The following is a 20,429-nucleotide window of genomic DNA, read 5'->3' on the forward strand; positions in this document are numbered from 1 at the left end:
CCACAATTTAACGCGCGGGCCAACCGACTAAGCAGACCCTGAACGAAACATGCGAGCGATCAGCGCCTTTGCCACTGAACAATCGGTGCTGTGGTTGACTATCATGTGGGCACTTCGGCGTGCGGTAACCGCCCGTACGAATGCCGCCATGTGGCGTCGTAGGGTTATTGTACCACGTCAACCGTATATCCCGTCAGCACAAGCTCTGCATATGTTGTCAGTACGCCCCTCCGTGCAAACGATGCAAATGCACCACCTTGCGCGTCAAGTGCCATCGTCACGCGCTTTGAGCACCCGCACGTTTGTGCCTCGCGCTATGTTGAAGCTGGTTCGCCTGCCACTGGCCGGGCTAGTAACTGCTGGTGGCGCTTACGCGTACGTGGATCATAAACTGGATGGTATGTATAACAAACACATATTGACTGGCAGGCTTCAAGACCAAGGTGAAAGGCCTCTTTAACAGTGCCGGAGAAACGGCCTCTGACTTGTTTGATTCAGTGTCTGGCTTCTCTTCGGATGTGGCCCAATCTGCACAGAGTGGCTTCCGCTCACTTATGCAACGATTGAACGATATCCAATCGTCGTCGTACTGGAGTTCACGAGAAGACAGTGAAGACGAACATGAAGATGGCCAAGGCAGCGGTGGAAATGGCAATGGTGGCAAGGGTCTTGCTGCGGCCGCTGCGGCCGCTGTGGCCGCCGCTGTTTCGGGCGATGGTGAACAGGGCGAAGGTGGCGAACAGCCTCCGTCTCCCGAAAACAGCGATGAGCTGATGCTCCTCACACGAAAGCTCATCGAAGTGCGCAACATTCTCAAGACCATCGATCATGACAGTGAAGAGCTTATTCTCCCTAGCATTGTGGTCATTGGATCGCAGAGCAGTGGTAAGAGTAGCGTGCTGGAGACTATTGTCGGCCATGAGTTCTTGCCAAAGGGCAACAATATGGTCACTCGCCGACCAATTGAGCTGACATTGGTACATGTACCGAAGGACCATCAACCCGCTGATGGCATTGTGGAGTATGGCGAGTTCCCAGGTACAGGCATGGGCAAGATTACCGACTTTAGCCGCATCCAAAAGATGTTGTACGATATGAATATGGCTGTACCGAAGGAAGAATGTGTGTCAGAGACGCCTATTGAGCTGCACATTCACAGCCCTCATGTGCCTGATCTCTCGATGATCGACTTGCCGGGCTACGTTCAGCTGAGTTCTATGGACCAGCCAGAAGAGTTACGTGAGAAGATCAGCGGCCTGTGTGACAAATACATTAAGGAGCCCAATATTATTTTGGCAGTGTGTGCGGCAGATGTGGACTTGGCCAACTCGCCAGCGCTGCGAGCGAGCCGCAAAGTCGATCCAATGGGTGTTCGTACAATTGGTGTGATTACCAAGATGGACTTGGTCGCTCCCGAAGTTGGCGCAGCGATCTTGAACAACAACAAGTACCCACTGTCATTGGGGTATGTTGGTGTTGTGTGCAAGGCACCGCACCAGGTGGGCCAATCGATGTTTGCCCTTTCGCGCAGCAACTCGCTCATCCAGCTGACGCAAGAGTATGAGCGCCGCTTCTTTGAGGAGCATCGTGAACACTTTGCTGCGCCGACACGTGGGCGCCATGCTGGACAGGCGCCTATGGTGGGCTCAGACCAGCTGCGTCAGCGCCTTATGGTTGTGCTGGAAGAGCACATGGGCTCGTCCCTGAGTGGTGTTGCGAACTTGGTTCGCTCTGAACTAGATGATGCTGCCTACCAATTTAAGGTGCAGTACAACGACCGTGCAATTACGCCTGAAACCTACGTGGCCGAAGTCATGGATATCATGAAACAACGCTTCAAGCATTTCTCATCAAGCTTCGGCAAGCCGGAAGTGCGTTTCCTTCTAAAGCAGGCACTGGACGACAAAGTCATGGATATTTTGGCGCAGGCGTACTGGACAGATGACCAGGTGCGCGAACTGACAGCGCTGGGAAGGCAGGGTAAGCTCAAACCTGAGGATTTGGATGCCATGTGGAACCACAAGCTGGATATGTGCTCCTCCTCGCTGACCAAGAGTGGTATCGGCCGTATGAGCACCCAACTTGTGGCCAATACCATTCGCACACAGCTAGAGCAGCTCGCTACCGCTGAGCCATTCAACCACCATCACGAGACTGCTGAGCGCATTATTGCCTTCGGCAGTGCACTTCTCCGTGACCGCTTCGGTATCACAGCTGATCAGGTGGAGAACTGTGTCAAACCATACAAGTATGAAGTGGAAATGGATCAGCGCGAGTGGGAACAGGGACGTCAACAATCAGTGCTTCTCATGCAGAATGAGTTGGCTATGTGCACAGAAGCATACGACCGTCTGAAGAACCTCGTGGGTGGTCGTCGTTTGCGTGGTGCAATGGAGTACATTACACAACTTGAAGAACGCGAGCGCAAGCGCATTGCAGAGCGTGTGGAGCTGGCCGAAGAGCGTCCCACGGATCTTGAGGTCGAGGATCAAAACGACCCTACTCGCCCTGGCTTCAACTCGGCTTTACTCATGAAGGCACGCGAAGCACGGTTCCTTCAAGACCGTGCCGACATTCTCCGCATGCGCCTTGCAGCCCTCAGGTCGTGGCGATGCAAAGCGGGTCCGCAATCGCAAGCTTTCTGCCCAGAGACGTTCTTGAATGTGGTGGCGGACAAGCTGACGTACACGGCTGTGATGTTCATCAATATTGAACTGCTTGCAGAATTCTTCTACCAGTTCCCGCGTGAGATCGATGCACGTCTAGGCTACGATATGACGCATGAAGACATGGTCAACTTTGCTCGTGAGAATCCGGCGATTCGGAACCACATCGACTTGCAAGAGCGCAAGACGAAGTTGGAAGAGGTTATGCTCAAACTCGATGACCTTACACGACTGTACCATGACCGCCACCCAGCCAAGTCTACATCAAAATGGCTCTTCTTTTAATTCTTCGTACATATGCAATACAAACACTTATGTAAAACATGGTATGTGGGCGGACATTGGCCGTTGTCGCAGGAGAGTGCCATATCGGCACACACTTGCTACAACTACCGCTTGGGACGTGTGGGACACGGAGCCCAAGTCGCACATCCGGCCGACCAGGCATGTACCCTCTCCTGTGCCGAGGCGACAAAAGTCAGGTAGGCCCAACAAGGTCTTGTTTTCGGCGGGCTATGACTCAAACTTCGGCCACGGTATCCCGCAAAGGATACGGCTCGATGCTCTTAAGTCCCGTCGCGAATACACTCACTCTGACATGAACAAACACAAAGTAGACGCAGTCGTACATTGCATAGTAACTACTGTTTTTAGTTAGGATGCTGCACAGCACAAAGCACACAGCAGGCACGAAGAATAGGCTCAGACAGTCGATTCTCGTCAAGGGTGCCGCACGTTGATGTGCAGCCCCATCGGTCAAGAGATGCCAGTTTTACGTGCAGTCGTGCACTTCATCAATCACAGCCTTTGCGCTTCCCGCCTGCTGTGAGCATCCATACGTACCTCGTTATGGACGTTCCTACGAACGTTTTTGATGTGGAGGACGACGAGGTGTGCGCCAGACAGTTGCTTACCAAGCAGACCGTGGAGCTGAAACGAGTCTCCCTGGATGAGGGTCCATGGCCAGTAGTTCACGTGATTACACAGTTTTTGCAGTTCTGCGAGCGCGAAGGACAGCGTGGGTCAGCGAACCTCCTTTCTTGCTACACTACGGTTGTCGTCGACCTTCACAACACCAGTATGGCGTCTGCTATTATCTCGAAGAAGAGGAAGTTTGTTGCGGACGGTGTCTTCACCGCTGAGCTGAACGAGTTCTTCACTCGTGAGCTCGCTGCTGAGGGCTACTCGGGCTGCCTGGTCCGTGTGAACCACGTTCGCACTGAGATTATCATCCGTGCTACCCACACCCAGGAGGTGCTCGGTGACAAGGGTCGCCGCCTGCGCGAGCTGACCGCGCTGGTGCGCCAGCGTTTCCGCTTCCCGGAGGGCTCGCTTGAGCTCTACGCCGAGAAGGTCATGAACCGTGGTCTCCACGCCGTGGCCCAGTGTGAGTCGCTGCGCAACAAGCTCCTCGGTGGTCTGCCGGTGCGTCGTGCTGCCTACGGTGTGCTCCGCTACGTCATGGAGTCGGGTGCCAAGGGCTGTGAGGTCATCATCTCGGGTAAGCTGCGTGCTGCCCGTGCCAAGAGCATGAAGTTCAACGATGGCTTTATGATCCACACTGGTCAGCCGGCCAAGGACTTTGTGGACCACGCTACCCGCCACGTTCTGATGAAGCAGGGTGTGCTTGGTATCAAGGTCAAGATCATGCACGGTTGGGACCCCGAGGGTCGCACGGGCCGTCCGTTCCCGCTCCCGGATGCGGTTACCATCATCGAGCCGAAGGAGGACGAGCCGCCGGCGCACCCTGTTTCGGAGGCGCGCAACCAGCCGCAGGCTCCTGCCCAGGCCGAGGCCCAGCAGGCCGCTCCGGCTGCGCCGCAGGCTGCTGCGTTCTAAGCGCGAAGCTTCAAATCCCCCAGGTAATCGGGAGTGTTGTTGGTCGCGTGTGCGCTGTATTCCCACGCCGCTACATGCTCGTATAAGAGGCATTCGTGCCCGCGCAGCATGGTGCGCGTTTGTGTAGCGGAATTGCGTCTCTAGTCATATCCATGTAGATGACATGCGTCGTTGGATATCCACGGCGTGTGCCCAAAATCCACGCTTTGAAGCGGGTGAAGAAGACGATGTGTTTTCGTTTGAGAAGCGGATCTATCAAGTCTACGACGGAATGTGGTGGACACCATAGAGTCGGTCCGATGCGAGCTGGCACTGTGAATTTATCACGGAGTTGCGTGCCGTACCCCAGTGTACACGGCCCACGCCCAATGCCCCGGATTCCTAGCCTATGCCAGCGTGCGTACCGCAGTGTGTGCTGGGGAGTGAGGCCAGCGTGCTTAAAAAAATCATGTGACTTTGTGCCCATACTCCGCATGGGGTGGTAGAAATGCAAAAATTCTCAGCCGCAGAGGGGGTGGGCCGCAGAAAGCGAGGCGGCCGTAGGTGCGAACGAAGCCCGGCCGCTAGTTTTCTTCCATCGACCTTGGGCGTGGGTGTGGTACGTTACGATACGGTAGTGGATTAACAGCTAGATTCCTAGAACTCAGTCGCAAACTTTCAGCAGACTTTTCTATCTGAACTGAACATGTCGGTTGCGATCAACAACCCGTTCCAGCTGCTGGGTGTGGATGGCCAGGAGGAGGCTCCTGCTCCGGCCGCTGCGCCCGCGAAGACCGAGACGGCTCGTCGCAACGTGCCTGGCCTGCCGCGCGCGGCTGAGGAGCCTGTCCAGCGTGACCACCGTGGCGCCGACCGTGGTAAGAACGAGCGCTCCCACCGTGGCAAGGGTGACCGCAGCCGTGGTGGCCGTGGCGGCGCTCGTGGTGGCCGTCGTGCCTTTGACCGTCACTCGATGTCTGGTCGTGAGGACACCGCGAAGTCGGTGCGCCAGGGCTGGGGCGGCGACGACGCTGTCAGCGAGAAGAAGCTCGAGGAGGGCGCTGAGGCGGATGCCAAGGCTGACGCCGAGGCCGAGAACGCCGAGAAGAAGCGCTTCGAGGAGGAGGAGCAGGACAACACCCTCACCCTCGACCAGTACTTTGCCAGCCAGAAGGAGAAGCGTGCGCAGATCGCCACAGTGGCTGCGCCGCGTGCCGTGGAGGCCGATGAATCAGTGTACGGTCAGCGCCTTGACAAGGGCGAGGGTGAGTCGTACTTTGCCGGCACCGAGAAGAAGTCGGCTGCCCCGCGTACCACTCGCAAGGAGAAACAGACCATTGAGATCGAGCCCGTGTACCAGCAGCCGTCGCGCAGCTCGGACCGTGCGCCCCGCGGTGGCCGTGGTGGTGCCCGTGGTGGTCGTGGTGATGCTCGCGGCGCTCGCGGTGGCCGTGGTGGTGCCCGCGGTGGCCGTGGTGCAGCTCGCGGTGGCCGTGCCCCTGCGGGCGGTAAGGGCCTCAACGTCGACATTGCGGACGAGAGCGCTTTCCCGAGCCTGAGCTAAAACACAAAAAGGAACTGAACGTTTCACACGGCTCACTCTATTCTAGTCGTAGACCGCCCCAGGTTAAGTAGGCTATGTAATGGAAATACCTACTCATAAGTGGCGGAGGTATATGCTGTATGCGTGGTTGTGTGACAGGTAGCTAGGATGCTTTCGTAGTAGGGACGGTGGGGGGCGTCGTCTCGCCGACCAGGGTATGCGAAGTATGAATGCACAACGACGCGTAAAGCATCGGCGCGAGTTGCGCATCATGCAGAGCGACATGCCGATGGCCGCGACCGAGCCGCCCCAGGCTGATGGTGCGCCGCGCAATCAAGACAGGTCCATTGGGCTGGTCGTCCCAGACTTGCAGGTGGACCAAGCACAAATCCAGTTGGCCCCGTGTGGCTTCATGCAGCACAATAGCTTGGTGCTCGGCTGAGGCATGACGTGAGCGTTGCGCGAGCCAGGCTGCAGAGTCAAGACCTAGAGGCACAGGTACATCCAAGTAACACGTCGTATGCCATTGCGGCGCTAGGCCATTGGACAATACGGTGGGGGTGCGCATGGACAATCGCGAAGTGGTCGTGGCCGCGGTCGGCGTAGCCAGTGTCACTTTTTCCTGGGTACCCCATAACGCTGGCGTCTCCAGATGGACGCTCACAAAAGGGCACGTAGCCGCTTCTTCCCGTTGTCGGCACGGCAGCTGCTGGCCAGAGACGATCGTCAAGGCTGTGCGAACCAACACGGAACCTGGAGCATTCTTCACATGCGAACGCAAACGCAAGGCTTCTGGTTTAAGTACATATCCTGGACTTCCAGCAAAGAGAGCCAGGTTTTGCGCCATACCCGCATCGCGCGTCTGCCAATTGAGTGCCACCAACTGACACCCCGCCGCCCACATATCGGTTGGCGCAAAGTTGGCACTACTTGTCACGCGGCTAAGTTTGGTCATGGATGGGTATACACGCGTAAGATGCGTGAGATTGTGCTTGATGAGCGCTGTAGCACTCTCGCGGATCAGGCGGCGGGCCTTGCGCTCTGACAATGAGATCATATGCTCAATGTCATACACTTCTTTTTTATTCAGACCACGACATGGTACGCCAACGGTGTAAATAAGCAGCGACACGAGCTCTTGGGCCATCGGCCGTGACTTCACTTCAGGCGCAGAACGTCGATGACGTGCAAGTCGGACAAGGGTACGCTCTAAAAGCGAGTCGCTTTCCGAGCCAGTAGATGCCGAGGCCGATATGGTCGAAGAGGTCGTGGAATAGGCCGAGGAGGAATCCGAGTGGTCTTCGTTGTCTGGCATAGTAGATGTCGGCACAAGTTCATAATTCTTGCATTTCACAAGAATTCGATACCGAAGCTGTTCAGGGCTAGGCAGGTTACCTGGCACAACGTCCGGCAATGGCGCGGTCACCAGCATCTCGCCAAGTCGTGAACGAAGAATGTGAGCGAGAGTAATCTGCTGTGCCACATCGTTGTGAACTTCCAGCGATAGGATCAGTGGGTATGGCGAAGTGACAAACGCGTATTGTGCAATCGCTGCGACAACGTCGTCCAAAGGTACACGGCCTGTCAGAGTATGCCCATGCGTCACCTGTGGCTGGCCGTTGGGACCATCCCAGCAATCGAGCTCAACGCTCCGAGCTCCTTGCTGCAAGGCACGAACATACCCTTCCACAGTGCTATCACCTTTCCACTGCCCACCTTCCAAGTACGTATTGTGACTGGAAGAGATATAATAGTGACTTAGCGGCTCGTCTAACCGCATTGTTGCATCCACCGGAAAAACACCATGCACAGGTCGAGGCGCTGGGGTCGCATTATCACGCGACGTCAGAAAGGCAATGAACCCATCAACATGCGCCACATGATAGCGATGATACAATCGCGCTATCGTCGCGTCACTCCAGCCAAACTCACCTTGCTCCTGCCGAAGAAACGTAACAAAGGACTCGTAGGAAAGCACATCATTCTCGGCCCATTGCGCAAAAAGCGCTTCTAAATCAGCACGCCGCTTTAGGAGCGTGACAAATTGCTGGAATGCATCAAAGTGTAGAACACCAGCATGCTCGCGATCTGCTTGCGAAAACAAAACACTGATCTCGCTAGGTGCCACTTGAAGCCCCATACGCTGGCACAGCCTTTGGACAGCAGGCAAATCGAGCGCTTGGGACGAATGCAGCCATGACGCCTCAAGCCAGTCAGATTGAGCTCGCGACGCAGCTACACGGCCTGATGTCATGGCCTGCCATTGGGCGAGAATACGCAAAAGTGTATCCCGCCATCGCTGCAAACTTTCATCACTCAGGGCCACAACATGCACGGCTTTGTAGCCCCGTTCAGCTTGGTATATAATCGAGATCCAACGAGGCTCATGTGCATCGCTGATTTGCAAAGCATGACGATACGATTGGGCCGTATCTCCGATACGAACGTCGCGAATCGCATAAAGTGGCACAGAATTTCCACGCTTGCTGTCCCATACAATACAGGTAGACTCTGCATCCACGCGAAACGTCCGCTCCGCGACTTTGTTCTGCGTAACTTTGAGCATCACTTCGCCGGCTCGCAGCGCAGAGGGAACTAACGTATCCAAAGGTTCAAGGGGACCAGTTACTGTTGCATTGAAAATGGGTGGGGAGGCAAGAGAAGACGATTTAGGTGGGTCACTGCGCATCGCGCGAAACGCCCGAGTGGATTGTTTCCATGCCGCATAACGCGCTGGAAGGCCACCAAACGTACGGAGGGAAGTAGGTGCACTGCCACTGTACATAACATTAGGTCCAGGGCTTGTGCTAGGGCTCCCATTCGTGCTGTTACCCATGGTGGGGGCAGGCGACGCAGATGGGGGGCTGGCCTGGCCCCAGCTCTCGCTGCGTCGTCTTCGTGCGACAGGCTCGGGCAACCGGATAGGGATCGGCCCCACCTGCGCCTCAATTACACCGGCCGCTGGGGTGCCCATAGATGGACCCACCTCGGCCTAGAGAAAAGCAATAGAGTTGGACGGACAAACGACCGATGACTTCGTCGTACAGCGCTGCCCCTCGCACCGATGAGCGCGCGACGCACACCCATGAAGCGCCTCCACGCGATTGGGTCGCCTTGAACAAAAAAAAATCAGCGCCTGGGCGCCCCCACATCGGGCAGAGGGACCAGACCTGCGATTGGTGTTTGTCTCGCTCGCACTGTGACCTATTCCCCCTGATCGGACACGCAACTGCTTGGCGCTCCATGGATGTATGGGTGGCTGTAGGCATTGGCCTCATTGCCAGCTTTATCCAGAGCTTGGGTTTAACACTACAGCGTCGCTCACACTTGCAAAATGAGCGCTTACCAGCAGAGGAACGTTGCTCGGAGTGGCGTCGGCCATTATGGGTCACTGGTTTCGTGGTCTTCCTAGGCGCCAATATCAGCGGGACGCTCTTCCAGATTGGATCTCTTCCTGTGGTCATTCTCGCACCTCTTGGTGCGGTAAGCCTTCTGTACAATGCTTTCCTCGCTCGTATTATGCTCAACGACCTCCTATCACAGCACATGCTTACAGGCACCTGTCTTATTGCCGCTGGCGCCATCGCTATTGGATACTTTGGCACAGTACCCCATGCACCACGGAGTCTAGAAGATCTAATTGCTTTATACCATCGTCCAGCCTTTGTCGCACTAGCGTTGCTATTCTCACTTGTATTTATCTCTCTGTTAACGATGGCACATCTGACAGAGTGGCAACTTACATGGCAACCACCTGCCGATGTACACAAGAGCTTTGTACGTCGTAGGTACCGAACAGGCTTTCGTCGTTTCCTCACGGTGCCGTCATTGGCGACTGTGGCGGAAGTCAGCGAAAATAGCTCGGGTATTGCAACACCCTTTGCTACGTCGAACATTGACGATCGTGTTCACCGCTTCTCGGAGGGAGATATAAATGCTGTCAAAAAAATGCATGGCACACTACCATCCGACCCACGTGTGTCAAAACCTATCCATTATGGCGCCATCAGCCGATCACAGTCTCGCAGACTCTCCTCCCCGAGCGTCACAGAAGAGACAGAGCCTTCCCAGGCAGGCAGCAGCACCGACCCAATGGCCTCGCGTACCGCATTAGACATGCCAGCTCATCGGCCCACAGTACTGGCACTGGCTGTGATTTACAGCTCTGTCAGCGGCACCCTTAGCGGTGTGTGTCTGCTTATGGCCAAGAGCGGCGTTGATTTGCTGATCCTATCATTGCAAGGCCACAACCAATTCCGATCTTGGGGCAGTTGGTCGCTCGTAATTCTTATGCTGCTTGCAGCCCTGCTACAATTGTGGTACCTACACAAGAGTGTCAAGCTCGCTGATCCAGTGTTGGTCGCACCACTCGCCTTTTGCTTCTACAACATCTCCTCCATTACGTTAGGCCTCGTCTACTTTGATGATGTCGCACAGTTGTCCTGGACTAGTATGTTTATGGTCATGCTAGGCACTATGGTACTGCTTTGTGGTGTGTGGGTGATCAGTTTGGATAGGTCGGGGCCTGATACCACGGAAGAAGATGCGACATTTTGGGGCCCTGGTTGGCAAGATCCTATCTCGTATGATGCGACCAACTCGCCTCCGTGCATCGATGTCGAGCAGCAAGAAACAGTGACGTCGCCTGAGTCTACATCCTCATCTGGCTCCTCTCACCTGCCTCCCTTGGTACTTCCATCCACCCCTCGTCGACCAACATCTGGTCCAAGTACACCTACTTCTAAGCCTAGGTCTTTGTCGATTTCCTTGGATCATGCACTGACAGAGGGCATGCATACCACAGATCATGCGCATATGAAGAGCACACACCAGCCTACCTTATATGGCATCTTAGTCGAGCGAGGATTGAGTATTGGAATCAGCCCTAGCTCCCCAGGTTTCCATGTCCATGCTCGACGTCGTGTGTCGTCCCCTTTGTCACCATCAGAACAACATGACTCGCCGTCTTTAGCGTAGAAGTCAGATTCTCAAGGATACCCATAGCATATACGATCTATAATCATAACATCCAAACTATTACTTGATTACGACGAAGAAGCTGGTGAAGACGTTAAAAAGTCTTCCAAGCGCACGGCCGGAGCAGGACTTCCTTCCCCCGAAGTGGTGCGTGTGCGAAACGATATGGTGGAGGAGCTGGCCGGCAGGGTCGACGTCGACATGCCCATGCTGCTTGTACGTTGTGGAGTCTCGGGATTATTGGGGGTCGGTGAAGACACAAGCTGGACAGATGTTCCCGTTGGCAATATAGCCATGTTGGGAGACGATTCCATAGAGAAAGGAACAGGAGTGATACGCGAGCCACTGAAGCTTCGCTGTGAAGTGGACGTTGTTGGCGAGCTTGACGAGGTGCTAGTTGTAGATTCACGTGTTGGTTGAGATACCACATTGACCGAAAATGTTGTTGCGATACCCTTGGATGAAAAAGGCGCGTTGTGGGATGCGGAAGACGCTGGTGTTGAATTTGTAGCAGGAATACGCTGAGCTTCTGGTATTGAACGCTTAGCAGGCGAAGAGGAAGCGCTACATGTAAACCCTATACGTTAGTTCACCAATAGCACACGTACGGCTCCATACGGTCAAAACAATACCTCGAACCTCCATGACGGCGAGGAAAATGAAAGGGAAAACGCCGAAAAATAATGCTAAAGCGTAAAGAACGTACAATCCACCCTTAATCACATAAGGCCACATCTGCTCGTAAAAGCTTGGTGGCTCTGGTTCTGCTTTTGTCACCAAAATAGCTTTAATCTGCTCCCATACTGATGCTTGAACCTCCCTCATAGTAGCTATGGTGGGTACTCGTGACCCGATCTCTCACTCGAAAGCACGGCTCAATGCACTTGTGGAGAATGATGCATCGGGCTTACAAGCACGAATGAGCCACTCGATGTCCCAGTTCCACGTGCACAAGCCGAGCCGCAAGTGCACGCAAATCTCGTCACGAAAAATAGGAGATGAAGAAATTCCTCGTAGAACTAGCTAACGATACATACGGGGGGAATCTAGATGAATGACATGGCGCAACAGCCAAGCCGTCGTTCGCTGACGCGGGACACACGGCAAGCATTACGTGGGGATCACCGCCTCGCAGCTACACGCCAGCGCTACGCCGTCGTAAAAACCGCGCCCCAAGCTAGCTCCAGATATCGAGGATTTTGGGGAAGATGCCATAGCACATATTTAGTAGCCGTACTCCGCGAGCTTCTGGTTGATCGGCTCGAGCTCGCTGGCAGCAGCCGTCGCAGCAGCAGCACGGCGCTTGAGAGCGGCCTGCTTGCGCTCGTGGAAAGCCTGCTGCTTGACAATACGCTTGGCCTCGAGCTTGTCGACAGTCTCGGCGTACTTCCAGCCCACCTCGCTGGAGATACGCTTAAGAGTAGCGTACTTGCGGCCCGGCTTGAGGCGGAGCACACGGAGAGCGTCAGGAATGACCAGCTTCTTCTTGCGGTCGTACGGCTGCGGCACACCCTCGTAGATCTTGAGGCGCTGGAGAGCAGCGGCACCACGGGCAGTCTTGTGGGGAACCATACCGCGGACAGCACGGAAGAGGATGCGCGAAGGAGCGCGGTGGTGGAAAGGACCGTTCTTCTTCGGGTTGACAAGGTGGCGCTTGTGCATGAAAGCGTGGTACTTGAGCTGTTTGGTTAGAAAACAACGTCACAAAGAGTACATACCTTGTTGCGGAAGAAGCTGCCCGACACGTTGATCAGCTCAGCGCGCAGAACAACGACCTTCTGGCCCGAGAGGATCTGCTTGGCCAGGATCGAGGCAAGACGACCGAGGAGATGGCCCTTACCGTCGACAATGAACGGAGTACTCTGCATAAGCGACATGACGAATATAAACTCTGGGTAGTGTTAGTATACTGTTGAGGAGTGAAAAGAAAAGCGACGCCTCAATGACCACGACACAAGCCCTGGTCCTGCCTCGCTTCGTAGCTACACACCTTGACGAGTGGCCGGCAGGTAGGAAAACGATACAAGGCACCCGGGGCTCATCTCGACCTCAAGGGAGTCACGTGCAGACCTTCGAAACTATAGTTGCAAACAGCGTGAGATGCTATGAAGTACCTCGGCCGAGCAGAAGAGGTCGCTGCCTAGACGACGCAAAGCGTCTGTCCCAGTTTTTGTCACCACACGGTCGCCTAGTCCTGTGAATTGTAGGTATCTTCTTGCCTGTGGATATCCATCTAACACAATAGCAAGATGCCGGCTGCTACCATCCCGATCGTGAAGAAGCGGACGAAGAAGTTTGCTCGCCACCAGTCTGACCGCTTCAAGCGTGTTGGTTCTTCGTGGCGCAAGCCCAAGGGTATCGACAACGCTGTCCGCCGTCGCTTCAAGGGCACCATCCGCATGCCCAAGATCGGCTACGGCTCGAACAAGAAGACCCGCCACATCATGCCGAATGGTTACCGCCGCTTCGTTGTTGCGAACACCAGCGACATTGAGCTCCTCTTGATGTATGTATTATCACCCATGGGATATGCTAACAACTTAGGCACAACAACACCTTCGCTGCTGAGATTGCCCACAACGTGAGCAGCAAGAAGCGCATCCAGATCCTCGAGAAGTATGTATCCTTTGTTCCCGTGGTCACTAACCAAACTAGGGCTAAGATTCTCGGTGTCCGTGTTACCAACGCCAACGCGCGCGTTCGCGCCCAGGAGGCGTAAGTGGACTTGTGTACCTATATCCACGCTTTCCTTTTATAGGACACTGGTTCGTGGCCATAGAGGGGCCAACCCAAAAATCAAGACATGTTTGCCTTGTCTATGAAGCTGCTTGTTAGCGTAAAGTCAGACAATACGTCATGTGCTGGGTGTCTACATGTACAAAACTATGGCGTAGAGTGTCATAACAGATAGGGATAGGTGCTATGCCTGAGGGTCGAGGGTATCGTACTGCACCAACCAAGGTACGGTGTGCCGTAGCACCGAACGGCAGAAGTAGTCGAGCTACAAAGGCTTGACCGGGGGCAAGGAAAGCTTCACATTGGATGTAGCATGGGCATCGTGACTTTTGGAGGTGGATGACATAGATCCTCGTGTCATGGAGGAGGGACGTGACGTAGACGAAGCAGCGGCACTGGTTTCGTACTTCCATGTTGGTAATACATCGTCCGAAAATGGCGGAATGGAAGCGCGTGAGCTCTGACTAGTGGTAGGAGGAGCTTCATCTGGCTTCCATGAGCTCATATCGGTGAGAGAAGCCGTGGTTTCCAAAAACCGTTTGGAGAGGACATGCCATCCACTAGAAATCTTATCTCTAATCACGTCGGCCCCTAAGTCATTCATCAGTTCAGGTTGTGCTCGGGCCTGCGGAGCCTGTGGCAATGGTGGTAAGGGTGGTGAAGTTGATTGTGCTGATGAAGGAACCGTGGACGCAGACGAGGCTGTAAATGGATCAGCCGTAGTACGTGTTTCTTTTGTCGTTGGTTGCGCCGTCGAAGGTGGTCGTATTTGCGAGGGTAGGATGGGTCTGACAGTGACTTGGCTCGATACAGACGTAGGTACACGATCTGGTTGTGAGCGGTGCTGCGCATGCATGCCGGTGCCTACACGCAGTGCCATACGCTGCCAAGCAGTGCGAAGTTCTTGCAACTGCTCTTCTTCGCGCCGGAGTGTCTCGCGCAAGTCGAGACAGTAGCGTTCCTTTGCAGCGATAGCTTCTAGGACTTGTTGATGAATGTCATGGATGCGCTGTGCATGCCCTGCCATAGCCTCGTTGCATTGTGATACAAGTGCATGTATGTCGTCATGTGTAGGCACATTGTAAGGCTGCGGGGGGGACGGGGGCCTCGCGGGCGGAATCGGAGGAGACATAGCGGCCGAAGTGCCAGCGATTGTGGGGGATACAGCGGAGGACGTACGATCACGGACGTAACGTAATTGGCGCAGCCGGCTAGGTGTAGGAACAGACACAGGCGAGGCGGCACCATGGGGGGAACGACGAGGCGAGGGAGACGCACTCTTTCCTGCGGATGTATGCGGCGTAGCAGTGGAAGAGGATGAAGTTAATAGACCAGCGCGACGAGTCTGAGGTGTGAGTGGAATCGACATCTCTGCTCTGTCGCTGGGCGTGCTAGGTAACGACGCCGGGTAGGACAGTGGATGGCGGTCCACCAATTGAGTGGCAGGCGCGTCATTTTCGGCAGTGCGTTGAGGGGATGCAGCCACTCTGCCGGGGTCGGCCATTGTTGCATACAGAAGACAATGACGACACTACGACACGATGGCTTTGTTCAGCTCCACGCGCGCCGCCGCTGCTGCCGCGCCAACGTCTGCAGCACACGCGTCGGTGGACGGTCGCGGGCCTGCGCTCGAATCCTCGTGGCCTATCGGCCGAAAAAGGGGTCGGGCAGCGGCGGGTGCCGGCCTCCTCTCCGCCAGCTGTGACGCCGAGCGTCAGATTCTATCCACAAGCACGTCCATCATGTCGTACACTATTGCTGGTATGTACACAAGCTAGAAGCGCCTAGGTGTCTGTGTCTGGCTAGGACGAGGTACTGACCTTGCAGGTATGAAGGTTCTCAACGAGCACCTGGTGCTCGGTGTGTTCGGCACCATTGGCCTGGCTGCCTACGCGGCTACGCGTGGTGGCTCGAAGCAGTCGGCGCCGAAGGCTGCGACGGAGGTGCCTCTGAACGCTAGCAGCCCGTATGTATGAGTTTGTGGGTTCGATTAACGCAGCAGCGACGAGGAGGCGTTCATCAAGCAGTTCCTGGCGGAAGTGCAACAGGAATCGAAAGAATAAAGGAACGGAGAGCGTAGGCTCGCTATATCTGCGCAGTGTAGACTCCCAACGAAATTTTCTTTCTGTATACTGAGAGGGCTATGGTATGGGTGTGCGCCTCCATAATAGCGACGCAGGAGGCCGTACACGCTGCGTGTATGTCAACCAAACAGCCAGGATGATCAGCATAGCGCTAGAGCCTAAACGACGCGCCCACCACCGGCCCCAGAGCTCGCGGCGTCGTGAGGTATTCCACAGCGAGGCCCACGCCTGACGAGGGCCAAGCATGCCCCATACGACGGTCCGTGCATGCCGACGCAGGGTGCGGTATAAGTGAATGAGGCGCAGAACAAATAAATAGGACAATGTCCGCACGAGATCGCGTTTGCGGCGGCGGACATGCAGATCGCGTGAGAAGCCAGTGGGCCGTGCAGATGAGCTCGCTTCGTTATCGCCATCAACATAGGCAGCTGGGTATCCAAAGAAGGGGTTCTCGATGTTGTATGGCGATACGTGGCCGTCCATTTCGGCATATTTGTGGGCGCGCCAGGAGAGGTACCGCATCACGGCCGTGTTCTTGTCAGACACGTAGGTCGGTTTGTAGACGCCCGCGGTGGCGGCAGGGTCCTTCGAGGGTGCGCCGTCCTCGTTGATCTTGGGCAAGGGAGGTTGGGTCGTGATGGACGGCGTAGCAGCCGCGGTCACCGCGGCTGACGTGGCGTCTGAGACAGGCAAGGGGTTCTGCTCACTGCGCGTGGGCGATTTCACGATGCGGGGCTCGGCTGGCCACGCTTGCGGATCAATATCTGGATGATGTGGTGGGGCGGATGTGCGCCAGAGCCACTGTGACCACCGCTCCCACAGAGTCGAAAAGGTCTGCGACGTGGAGGACCGCCGATCTTCAAACGAGCGTGGTCGGTAGGCGTCGGGCGAGGTAGGCAGGTCATGGAGCTGCAGCATCGGCTGCCCCTTCATGCCACGCGAACGGGGCGTGGCTGGCACGGATGTGCGGGGAGTGAGAAAGGCATAAGGTGAGCCTGCTTTGGACATGACGTCGTACATAGAGCCGTAGTCATGATGACGAGGCCGCGGAAGAGACAAGTCGTGGCTATGCTCAGAGTTGGATGTGCTTTCTCGTCGCCAGGCAGCTGCACGTGTAAAGTAATGGAAGACATCGCTCGAGTCTGTCGTGATGTCAACATGCAAAGGCCCACCCAGCGTTTGTGGAATGGCATGATCAAAGTGGGCCAGGAGTTCTTGGACATCGACAAAGAAGAGACGGGCAAGGAGCTTGGGTGGTAGGACAGGGCGAACCATACGCCATAGACCTGCGTGAAGCCACGAGTACCGCAGCACATACACTGCGCCGGACATGCCTGGGTAATGGTTCTTGAGCAAGTCGACAAAGAACGGTAGCATTTCCAGCTCCATATTGGACAGTCCCGACTCGGCGACGTCGATGAGGGTAACGCATTGCACAACAGGATCACCGCGTTTGGATCGTCGGTTGATGTGCAAGAGGTATCGGCGCATAACCTCAAAGATGCCAATCACAGTCGTCTTGAGCTCACGAAGGCCTTCGTCTGTGCGCTCGACATGCTGCAGACGCACGTACAAGCACGGTCGACCAAGTCGATCGCGGAAGCGCGTATGCATCCAGAACAGGGGGATATGATTGCGTGTAGACCGCATGTAAGTGGAATGCAGCAAGTCGTGCGCCAAAGCATCGATACCGCCTTCCAAACGCCATTGCAGCGTCTTGAGCAGCATGGACCGCGTGTGCTCTGCATCAAAGCCTGCGCGGCGGTAAAAGCGGAAGATGAGGATAGGATCGTCAAGGAAGGCATGGACCAGCTCTAGGTCTTCGTCTGAGCACGAGCGAAGCTCTTGGAGTTGGGCAGGGGCCTGGGCAAGCATTTCTGCATGCAGCGCAAGGACCGTTTCGTGGTGTTCCTGCACGAGGCTCTGTGTGAGGCTGTAGGCATCCGATACGGCCTCGGCATTCTTTCGCGCCCCACCAGCGCGTGATGCGCTTCCCATGGACGACGTAGCGCGCGTTGAGGGCGCCAGAGCGTGACGAGTGTGCGGGGAAGAGGCGTTCTCTCCCCACACACACGCACTTTTCTCGGCGGGTCGACGGTTCAATCACGTGCACATAAACGACGCTCGCATGTCCTTCGCTGGTCGTCTTCTGGTTGCTGCGCCGACATGTTGCTGCTCACGAGCCTTGTGCGTGGGCCGCGCGCTGCCATGATGCGGGCTCAGCCTGTTTCGTCTCTCCACACCTCGGCGATCGTGGCAGCGGCCCCTCGTCCCTCCGCGCCGCGGACCAAACTCAAATCGCACTCGGCCGCGAAGAAGCGGTTCTTCCCAGTGATGGGCTCAGGCCGCGGCAGTCCGCTTTCGATCAAGTTCAAGCGTACCAGCTCGAACAAGCAGCATCTTAACTCGGGCATGTCGCGTGTGCGTCTGAATCGTTTGTCTGGCACGCAGGTCGTTTCGTCCGGCCCCGTTTCGCGTATGCTGCGCCGCCTGCTCGGCCCACGTCTGTAATGGGAGGGGCCATGGTGTATGGCATCCATACCAGGCTCATTATCTGTATAGAGGAGGACCATTCATGCCGTAGACCTATCTACAATGCGATCACACAAATGTATGGGGGGGAAAAGAGAGGGTATCATGCTTGCTTCTCCAGGCCCAACCGCAAATCGTCCGGCATCGTCTCGAGCAGCCGCTGCATCTGCGCCGCAAGGCGTTCTCGCTGCGTACGCAGCGCACGATCCGACGACGGAAGGCGTTCCATAGGAAGGGAGGTAGGCGTCGCATCGTTGTCCGGGGCAGAGCGCCAGCGCGCATGCGGCCCACGTACAGGCGGCGCCTCCAAGGTAGCATCTATCACACGCAGTTCCTCCCGCAGACGCAAGAACAGGTCAATGGATTCCACTTCCGTGCGTGTACGGCCAAACGTGACCACGTCGCCAGCGGCCAGCGCGGCGATGCGGCGTTGGTACTGCTCTGCCTGGGCGGCCGCGACGCGATGGTGCAGCCACAAGGCGAAGTTAGGGCTTTGTAAAAAGTCCGCGTACAGGCTATGCCGCAACACTTGGGCTGGCGAGAGCGAGCGCTGGCGCATTTTGAGGGGGCCGGGATGCTGCTTGAGCCACTGCAAGAACGACTCGGCATGGAACGGCTTGATACGTGGCGCCTCCGCCGGCGACGACAAGTCAAACGACGCAGGAATGAGTGTCGCCATGTACTGATGCAGCGGCGCAAGGAAGCGTTCTGTCAGGTCGGAAAAGTAGCGACGTACAGCCGTCGTCGCACGAGCGTGCTGCGTCGGATCGTCGCGCCAGGCCATCCACTGCTTCAGTAGCGCGCGATCTTTGCTTACACGCCGCTTGCTGCTTGAGAAGAACCCAGGCTCGGGCGGCGGCGCGGACCCGCGGCCATGAACGCTGCGATGCCGACGTCCCAGTTGGATGCGATGCGGCCAGTGTGCGCATGTCTGGACAAAGAACGGGTTCGTCGCGCCGAGCAGCGCGCCTGTGGGCGGCGTAGGCCGGTGGACCAACGCACGAAAGTCGTAGTCGTGAATGTGAAAGTACGGCCGAAATTCGCCCGCACAGGGAACAGGCCGGATGAGATCGACCAAGTGCCATACTGCTTCACTGGCCGAGCGTGGATCGTGGCCCATCACCAGGATCGGCTCTGCGAGAAGCGTACATTCCCACATACGCCATAAGTCCGGCATCATTTCGTAGAACACGTCCAAGAGAGACGTGTGTGGCACCGACCCGAGGACCGGCTGCGAGGCTTGCAAGCCAGGGCGCATCCCATCGCCATTCTGCGCCTCATTGCCGTGTGGGAGCGATACATGCAACATGGAGCCCAGCACGGGCAGTGCCAATGTGAGGCCAGCGTCAGGCACAGGCCACGCAGCCACGTCACGGAGGAACGATTCCAGCACGGTGATGCCATGCTCGAAGAACTGAGGCCCGACACGCGCAATGAGCTCGGTGAACAGACCCACATGTGGCAAGTGCGTAAGGATCACGAGCGATTTCTGGAAGTATCCACGCGGCAGCGTCGGATCTTTGCGTTGCCGAAAGTACGTGTAGCCATACAAGTACGAGGTGCTTCGACTCGTCGACGTCGGCGCTGTGCTTGCTGTCGACGACGTGCGTGAGAGGGTAGGCGCAGACGCGCCTTTTGGTTTGCGCCACGACATGGTCCGCGATACACGGCGACTGGCGCGGCGCATCAGCGGCGTTCGTGGCTCCTGCGTCACATCTGGAATGTGCGGTACGGAGGCCGCAGAGGCATCTAAAGGGACTTCGCGGATGCGCCATGAAAACACGAGACTGCCATCACTAAACACGGTGGTATCAGGGAACGAGGAGAACGCAATGTTGTCCTTCTCTTCCTTGCTGATCTCCAGCGGCGGGTACATGAACTCGACATCCGGCCCGAGCTCCAAGTCGAAATTGACACAGGCCACAGAGAGCAGCCAGCACTGCATGGAGGCCAGCGACGCAGAGGGGACAGGTGCCACTGTGACCATCTCGCCGTCCTCTTCGCCCAGAGAGAGCATCGACATGTCGCCATGCCATGCCTCGTCGCGCGACGACGCCATGGTCGTCGTCGATC

At 56.3% G+C, this 20,429-nt stretch overlaps 11 protein-coding genes across 11 annotated transcripts; 7 read left to right on the forward strand and 4 right to left on the reverse strand.

Annotated features, from left to right (window-relative positions):
- Positions 1-241: 241 nt before the first annotated feature.
- Positions 242-2,951, forward strand: Malapachy_0325 (mgm1-mitochondrial gtpase dynamin; the record flags this gene model as incomplete). The annotated part of the gene is made up of 2 exons (XM_018134850.1): positions 242-398; positions 430-2,951. The coding sequence occupies 2 exons, from the start codon at positions 242-244 to the stop codon at positions 2,949-2,951; spliced, it is 2,679 nt and encodes an 892-aa protein (XP_017990230.1).
- Positions 2,952-3,746: 795 nt separating this feature from the next.
- On the forward strand, positions 3,747-4,505 carry Malapachy_0320 (40s ribosomal protein s3; the record flags this gene model as incomplete). Its single annotated transcript, XM_018134845.1, has 1 exon — positions 3,747-4,505. The coding sequence occupies one exon, from the start codon at positions 3,747-3,749 to the stop codon at positions 4,503-4,505; it is 759 nt and encodes a 252-aa protein (XP_017990240.1).
- Positions 4,506-5,190: 685 nt separating this feature from the next.
- On the forward strand, positions 5,191-6,048 carry Malapachy_0384 (hypothetical protein; the record flags this gene model as incomplete). The annotated part of the gene is made up of 1 exon (XM_018134905.1): positions 5,191-6,048. One exon carries the CDS (start codon positions 5,191-5,193, stop codon positions 6,046-6,048), a length of 858 nt encoding a protein of 285 aa, XP_017990290.1.
- Positions 6,049-6,190: 142 nt separating this feature from the next.
- Malapachy_0396 (plc-like phosphodiesterase) lies at positions 6,191-9,001 on the reverse strand (the record flags this gene model as incomplete). The annotated part of the gene is made up of 1 exon (XM_018134917.1): positions 6,191-9,001. The coding sequence occupies one exon, from the start codon at positions 8,999-9,001 to the stop codon at positions 6,191-6,193; it is 2,811 nt and encodes a 936-aa protein (XP_017990308.1).
- A 269-nt stretch (positions 9,002-9,270) lies between these two features.
- On the forward strand, positions 9,271-11,004 carry Malapachy_0378 (domain membrane protein; the record flags this gene model as incomplete). Its single annotated transcript, XM_018134899.1, has 1 exon — positions 9,271-11,004. The coding sequence occupies one exon, from the start codon at positions 9,271-9,273 to the stop codon at positions 11,002-11,004; it is 1,734 nt and encodes a 577-aa protein (XP_017990278.1).
- A 1,224-nt stretch (positions 11,005-12,228) lies between these two features.
- Positions 12,229-12,881, reverse strand: Malapachy_0350 (60s ribosomal protein l13a; the record flags this gene model as incomplete). Its single annotated transcript, XM_018134872.1, has 2 exons — positions 12,229-12,684; positions 12,723-12,881. 2 exons carry the CDS (start codon positions 12,879-12,881, stop codon positions 12,229-12,231), a joined length of 615 nt encoding a protein of 204 aa, XP_017990315.1.
- A 372-nt stretch (positions 12,882-13,253) lies between these two features.
- Positions 13,254-13,723, forward strand: Malapachy_0332 (60s ribosomal protein l32; the record flags this gene model as incomplete). Its single annotated transcript, XM_018134856.1, has 3 exons — positions 13,254-13,510; positions 13,549-13,620; positions 13,660-13,723. The coding sequence occupies 3 exons, from the start codon at positions 13,254-13,256 to the stop codon at positions 13,721-13,723; spliced, it is 393 nt and encodes a 130-aa protein (XP_017990246.1).
- Positions 13,724-15,482: 1,759 nt separating this feature from the next.
- Positions 15,483-15,803, forward strand: Malapachy_0391 (hypothetical protein; the record flags this gene model as incomplete). The annotated part of the gene is made up of 3 exons (XM_018134912.1): positions 15,483-15,501; positions 15,568-15,706; positions 15,743-15,803. 3 exons carry the CDS (start codon positions 15,483-15,485, stop codon positions 15,801-15,803), a joined length of 219 nt encoding a protein of 72 aa, XP_017990301.1.
- Positions 15,804-15,881: 78 nt separating this feature from the next.
- Positions 15,882-17,822, reverse strand: Malapachy_0401 (hypothetical protein; the record flags this gene model as incomplete). Its single annotated transcript, XM_018134922.1, has 1 exon — positions 15,882-17,822. The coding sequence occupies one exon, from the start codon at positions 17,820-17,822 to the stop codon at positions 15,882-15,884; it is 1,941 nt and encodes a 646-aa protein (XP_017990252.1).
- A 168-nt stretch (positions 17,823-17,990) lies between these two features.
- Malapachy_0390 (hypothetical protein) lies at positions 17,991-18,335 on the forward strand (the record flags this gene model as incomplete). Its single annotated transcript, XM_018134911.1, has 1 exon — positions 17,991-18,335. One exon carries the CDS (start codon positions 17,991-17,993, stop codon positions 18,333-18,335), a length of 345 nt encoding a protein of 114 aa, XP_017990302.1.
- A 124-nt stretch (positions 18,336-18,459) lies between these two features.
- Malapachy_0400 (hypothetical protein) lies at positions 18,460-20,415 on the reverse strand (the record flags this gene model as incomplete). The annotated part of the gene is made up of 1 exon (XM_018134921.1): positions 18,460-20,415. The coding sequence occupies one exon, from the start codon at positions 20,413-20,415 to the stop codon at positions 18,460-18,462; it is 1,956 nt and encodes a 651-aa protein (XP_017990253.1).
- Between the last annotated feature and the right edge of the window lie 14 nt (positions 20,416-20,429).

Source organism: Malassezia pachydermatis, assembly GCF_001278385.1.
Source record: "Malassezia pachydermatis strain CBS 1879 chromosome Unknown scaffold10, whole genome shotgun sequence".
NCBI lineage: Eukaryota > Fungi > Basidiomycota > Malasseziomycetes > Malasseziales > Malasseziaceae > Malassezia > Malassezia pachydermatis.